This window comes from Physeter macrocephalus, chromosome 21 (assembly GCF_002837175.3).
Source record: "Physeter macrocephalus isolate SW-GA chromosome 21, ASM283717v5, whole genome shotgun sequence".
Classification (NCBI taxonomy): Eukaryota; Metazoa; Chordata; class Mammalia; order Artiodactyla; family Physeteridae; genus Physeter; species Physeter macrocephalus.
In genome coordinates this window covers 77,108,356-77,115,302 of record NC_041234.1, presented here as the reverse complement: position 1 = coordinate 77,115,302, position 6,947 = coordinate 77,108,356, and the positions used below count along the sequence as shown (strand labels likewise).

General features: G+C 38.0%; 1 protein-coding gene across 1 annotated transcript in view; it reads right to left on the bottom strand.

Moving 5' to 3' along the window:
* Positions 1–2,816: 2,816 nt before the first annotated feature.
* CENPI (centromere protein I) overlaps positions 2,817–6,947 on the bottom strand; it is a 47,091-nt gene continuing 42,960 nt past the window's right edge. The window contains exons 20-21 of the mRNA XM_007110889.4: positions 4,679–4,720; positions 2,817–3,993 (exon numbers count right to left, since the gene is read on the bottom strand). Coding sequence (XP_007110951.2) covers positions 3,892–3,993; positions 4,679–4,720 — 144 coding nt within the window. The 3' untranslated portion in view covers positions 2,817–3,891. The remainder of the gene's footprint in view (positions 3,994–4,678; positions 4,721–6,947) is intronic.

The following is a 6,947-nucleotide window of genomic DNA, read 5'->3' as shown; positions in this document are numbered from 1 at the left end:
TCCAGATTGTCCCCAAGACCAAAGGAGAAGTTGTGATAAAAAGAAAATAAAATGTTAGAAATCTAATAGCAGTGTTATTATTGAATATTAAGTCAATATTTATAACATCAACAATTTTACACAACTACTGGGTAAACAAAGTGTTCTTGTACACTTGGGAAAATAAACCACATTTTCTAATGTATCTGATATAAAGAGAATTTCTACTATGTTAATAAAAGTTATGTGAGGCACCATAGACTTATCTAATTTTCTTTCCAGATTGTCCCCAAGACCAAAGGAGAAGTTGTGATAAAAAGAAAATAAAATGTTAGAAATCTAATAGCAGTGTTATTATTGAATATTAAGTCAATATTTATAACATAAACAATTTTACACAACTACTGGGTAAACAAAGTGTTCTTCTTGTACACTTGGGAAAATAAACCACATTTTCTATTTTTCTTTTCTAGACATGTTTGGTACTGAAACAAAATAGCTATTCTTATTTAAATTTTGTTTTTCTTTGCCATGAAGATTCTTGAAAAAAGACTTTTCAAATAACTAGATTTGGCATACTTGCATAGCTGTATATCTAATCTTAAGTGGGTTAAAAAATTGATCAAGAGAAGAATATGGTTAAAAAGGTACCCAGGGAATCATTATTGAACAAAAAGGCAAACTAAAGGAGAAAATTTTTTTCTCCCAGAACATAAACTTAAGCTTAGAAAAGTTTCTTCCATGATCTGAAGATTGTTACTGGTTAAGTTTCATAAAAACTAATCAAACCCCTTCTCACAATTTAAATTTCTACATGATCTTAAGGATCAAAATACCATGTTCTGTAAAACAATATGGGAAGTTATTTGGAGTACAAACTTAAAAACAAAAGAGAATTCTCTAACTAGTTACCCATTGGGGAAGCTATCAGATTTGCTTCAAAGCAGCTAAAACTTCTTTTATCCAGGTATATAGGCTACATTCCACACCATTAAATAACCCTTCCTTTTTGAAACACTTTCTGTACTTGGCTTCCAGCACACCAGTCTCCTGACTTTTCTTTAAGCTCACTGGTGGGTCCTTCTCAGTCTTTTGCTGGTTCCTCCTCTTCTCCTCTACTTCTTAACATTGGCATACTCCAGGGCTCAGTCCTTTGCCATTTTCTTTTCAAGCTGTACTAAGTGATCTCATCCAATGTCATGGCTATTCAGTAAAGATTCCAAAATCAATTTTGTCAGTACCAAACTGGACTCTGAACTCTAGATTTGGATAGCCAACTGCCTATTTATCATCTCCAAACTAACATGACTGAAAAAGAACTCGTGATTCCACATTCCTCCAAATCTGTTCCTCATCTCTGTTCCAGAATTCACCCAGCTGCTCAGTTAAAAACCTAGGAGTCATCCTTTACTCCTCCCTTTCTCTTTCCTCATATCCAAGCTATCAGCAGATCCTATCTTCTTTACCTTTAGAGTTTGCGTCCAGTATCTAACTACCACCCGACTCTTCATCATCCACCACACTAGTCTAAGACTCTTGCCTGGAACACTGTAATAACCTAACTGGTCTCTCTGCTTTCACCCTTAATCCTCTTCAGTCTAACCTTCACACTGTAGTTCCATACAAGTAAGTAAAATGATGCCACTCCTCTGCTCTCAGTCCTTCTAATGGCTTCACATTACGTATCCATACCAGGCTATAAGGATCTTCATGAACTACTTTCTGGCTTTCTCCCCTATTTCTCTTCTTACCATGTTTCTCCCTTAATCACTATGTTGTAACCTTACTGGCCTCTGCTATTCCTCAAACATGCCAAGTAAGTTAACATTTTTAAGCCTTTTTACTTGCCTTTACTTCTTCCCGGAATGCTCTTTCCCCAAATATTCACATGGTTCATACACTTATTTCATTAGGGCCTCTGCATATGTCACCTCTTCAAACAGGCCTTCCCTAACCATCTTATCTAAAGTAGCAACCCCCCTCAAACATGTATATCTCTTTATATATAATTTGGTGGAAGGCAGAGTCTGATGATGAAGTCATTTTTCCCTAGTGGACTAAAGAATCTAGATCCTGAAAAATAAAATTAGCCACATTGAGGCTCTCTCTCCTGAGCCATGGATAGAAAGACAATCCAAGCACTCCCTAAGGATGGCAGTGTATTGGTGATGAGTATGGAAACTCAAGTGGAGCCACTTGGCACCTCTACCAATGAGGAAAGAATTTAGTCTCATATGCTCAGTTTGTTTCTGTCCCTATTCCTTGCTTTTTCACCTGATATTGTACATTTGTTTACATCTGTATTATCTGTCTTCTCCAATGGAATGTAGTAAATTCCACAAAAGCAGATACTGTATAACCAGCACATAGAAGAATACATGGTATATGATAAGCTCAATAAACATGCATTAAATCAAAAATGAATTAAAGGGTTTCCCTAGTGGCGCAGTGGTTGAGGGTCCGCCTGCCGATGCAGGGGACACGGGTTCGTGCCCTGGTCCGGGAAGATCCCACATGCCGTGGAGCAGCTAGGCCCGTGAGCCATGGCCGCTGAACCTGCGCGTCCGGAGCCTGTGCTCCGCAACCGGAGAGACCACAACAGTGAGAGGCCCACGTGCCTGTGCCCCCCAACCGGAGAGACCACAACAGTGAGAGGCCCACGTACCGAAAAAAAAAAAAAAAAAAAAAAAAAAAGAATTAAAAAAATGAATGAATAAATAGTATTTCTAGTTTGAACACCATCCAATAATATAGTTTAGGGTTCTGTTTTGCTTTAAAAGGAAAAAAAAAGAGCCACAATGTGCACTTAAAAATAAAAATAGGGCTTCCCTGGTGGCACAGTGGTTGAGGGTCCGCCTGCCGATGCGGGGGGAACGGGTTCCTGCCCCGGTCCAGGAGGATCCCGTGTGCCGCGGAGCGGCTGGGCCCGTGAGCCATGGCCGCTGGGCCTGCGCGTCCAGAGCCTGTGCTCCGCAACGGGCGGAGCCACAGCAGTGAGAGGCCCACGAACCGCAAAATAAATAAATAAATAAATAAATAAAAATAAATTCAGCTTGATTTCTTTCAAATGATACGAATTTTATTAAAAGACGGAGAGTTATTCAGTAGCGCTGAAGCAAAATTTTATAGTCAATTTTCAGCAAGATACTCTATTATACAATTGTTTAAAAGCTTCAGAATTATTCCTGAAAATAGTTTACTTGGACCTAAACACTCAAAAACGGGATATATACATACACATACATGTGCACACACAAAAAATAGAGCAGGTTTGTGAAATCAAACTGGTATAAATAGGAATGTAGATTATCCCACAATCCTCTTCCCTTCCTTCTCTCATCAAACTGCTACCAGTGAAGGCCCAGAAATCTACCAACTACTTAGAGCCACCTTTTAGAGCTAGAAATGTATCCTCTTAACTTGGTGTTGGTGTGGTTGTTCACAATAAGAAAAATGGCAATATCCACAGAGGTTTTACAGGGGCAGCTGAGCATTTTGCATGAATATGTCTATAGCTTAACTGCCACCATATATTATTTACCTGCTCTCTTCCATCAAAAATGCAGCTCATAGTCCACAAGAATGTGAAAAATCCCACCACATAACAGATGTGTCTCTTTATGTATAATTTGGTGGAAGGCAGAGGCTGATGATGAAGTCATTTATCACTAACGAGCTAAAGAATCTAGATCCTGAAAAATAAAATTAGCCACATTGAGGCTCTCCTGAGCCATGGATAGAAGGCCAGTCTAAGCACTCCCTGAGGATGGCAGTCTGTTGGTGAAATGAGTATGGAAACTCAAGTTGAGCCACTTGACCTCTCCAGCAACAAGGAAGGAATTTAGTCCCATATGCTCAGTTTGTTTCTGTCAAAATTCATTTAATGTTGATCAGGTGGTTTATGCTCTCTGCTCAGGGGACAGAAGAACGATGAATACTGCTTCTTATGAAAAGTTTCAAGCCTTGTAACCCCTCTGAAAATAAATAGTCCAAATACCAGTTCCATTTCTTCCCCTGCAGGCACAAAAAAGGGAAAATTACTTATCAAATATTTCATTTGCTTATTCTCTCTCTCCTCTTCTTTGCCTAGGAAAAGTTCCCAGCATCCTGGATGCGCATACCAAGAGTTAGCTCAAGTGGCCAGGTTTGTAACTGAAACTCAGTAACTAAGTAACAGTCAGACCAGAGAGTACCTGAAGTTTAAGGGCTAAATATTTCTTTTATTATATTGGCAAAAAAATTCAGCTGTTCAAATGAACAAGTACTGTGAAATGGAAATGGGTCATCATTCCTGCACTCTAGGAATTTAACATCTAAAACAGACAACACAGACATTATTATATTACTTCCTATATTAAATATGTACACAGCAGAGTTTCTATATTGAGACAATTGTGCTTGGCTTTGTTAAATAAGACGCATTACAGTGACACTTTGACTACATGCAAGTGTATTATAAAATAAGATGATGCACAGACACAACAGCAAGAGTCAAACTATGAATAGCTTTATCTATGTAGAGGGTATGTGCCAACGAAGTCACATAAAAGTCACTGGAATTAATTCAGAAGGCAAACACTTCACTTTGACTTTGTCTAGGCATCAGACTTGGGATTTGGGAAAAAGTAAAGGTATAAATTCTTCTGATGAAATGAAACTTTATGAAATCCCTCAACATGATGAAAATAAATTTACTTACCCGAATAGAGCTCAGGTTTACTTTCTTTTCTTTTGGCCATTCCTTTCAAAACAAAAACAAAAAACAAACAAAAAAGAAAATGGAGAGAAATGGGGATGAAAATATTTGGTTAGCAAAAATTACCAGAAAATTAAGAAGGCTCTTCACTATCTGATTCATTTGCTACGTTCTATTCCTACCAACACTCTTGGATTCCTTTTGAATAAGCACCCACTATAACCTTCCATATTTCTCCCTAGAAGCACAAACAGAAAAAAAATAAAATCACAGTGGATAAAGTGAGCACCATTTTGCTAATATTTGGCTTCATTTTTAAAAATTCTGTACTCAGCCACTGGGGTGGAGATGGAAGGTGGGCTTTTTCTGAGGAATATGATTACCTGAATTGAGTTTTGAAGGATGAGGATGAAGTCTGGTGAGGCAGTCTGGGTACCCACTGGATTCTATGAATTTGTAATTCTTTATAAAAACTCAGAGCTAGGTGAGCTAGCTAGTTATTCCCCGGCTTTAACTATCACCTACAGTACTTCATTGACGAGCCATCAATTCTAACAACTTTTTTTATGTATCACTAAGAAAAAACTCTGCCTATTAAACTACATATAACATAATGCATTTTTAACACTTAGAAGTTTTTATTTTATAATGATTGAAAGAGTTTTAGATGTAGGCAGATTTTGATCATATATCATTTTTACAAACATGAAATGGTAAATATAAACAAAATTAAGTGGTGAAAGTATTTCTAAAACTTCACATTCAGAGTCCAACTCTTCTGAATCACTTTTCTACTCAAGGGTTGTGGATATCTATGTTTTTTTTCACACAATATCATCCTCTGTGCCAGAGTGTTGATTATGTAGCATTTCTTAAAGGAACTAATAAAGGCTATGGTGCTTGGGTCCCAACTGCATAAATCTAACCTACATTTGGCCCTTGCTTCAAGGAAAGTCCATAACATGTATGGTTTACCACTTCCCTCCCTTCTTCCTCCAAGTCATTTGGTTTTGAGAGCTTAAAACAGCATCATCTCCAATCTTTCCCCCATGCTGCTGACATCCAATCTGCAAGGTCTGATTCTGGCAATCTGCCTGCGCACACTCAAAAACAGCAAATGACAACTATATCATGATTGCTGCCTGGCTGACATCGATCACAAGAGGCATCTTGATCTCTGAGAAGTTACAAAAAGTGGAAAAAAATGTGTGTTTTTGGAACTGATGAAGTATAGTCCATGCTGATGAATTCCATATTGATTTCTCTCATTCCAACCACTCTCTTGAGTTCTAAGCCCCTATTTCAAACTGCCGACTTACACTTCTTCTTGGATATCTAACAGGCATCTCAAATTTAAGTAGGTCAAAACGAAACTTGATTCTCAACTTGTCCTCTGCAAAAAACAAAATAACCTATCCTGTTCTTCTATCAGTATTCCTCTTATTAATAAATGGAACCACCAACAACCCACTTGCTCAATTCAAAAACTCAAAAGTCCTTTCCTTTTTCTCATTCCCACTTCTGATCAAGCCATCAGGCCCTGTCTGCTCTATCTCTGCAGTATATCTCCAATCAGTCCACTTCTATGCATCTTCACTACCACCACTTGCATACAAATCACTATCAATCTATTTTGTCTAGACCAAGAGCCTCCTAATTGGTGCCTCTGCTTCCACTCAGGCCTCCTCTTATAACTCTATCCTCCACTAAAAAGCCAAAGTGATCTCCACTAAACATCAACTCAGACCATACTACAACCCTGCTTAAAAATATTTCACAAAAGACCCCGAATAGCCAAAGCAATCTTGAGGGAAAAAAACGGAGCTGGAGGAATCAGACTCCCTGACTTCAGACTATACTACACAGCTACAGTATTCAAGACATTATGGTACTGGCACAAAAACAGAAATACAGATCAATGGAACAGGATAGAAAGCACAGAGAAAAACCCATGCACATATGGTTACCTTATTTTTGATAAAGAAGGCAAGAATATAAAATGGAGAAAAGACAGTCTCTTCAATAAGTGGTGCTGGGAAAACGGGACAGCTACATGTAAAAGAATGAAATTAGAACATTCCCTAACACCATACACAAAAATAAACTCAAAATGGATTCGAGACCTAAATGTAAGACCAGACACATAAAACTCTTAGAGGAACACATAGGAAGAACACTCTTTGACATAAATCACAGCAAGATCTTTTTGGATCCACCTCCTAGAGTAATGGAAATAAAAACAAAAATAAACAAATGGGACCTAATGAAACTT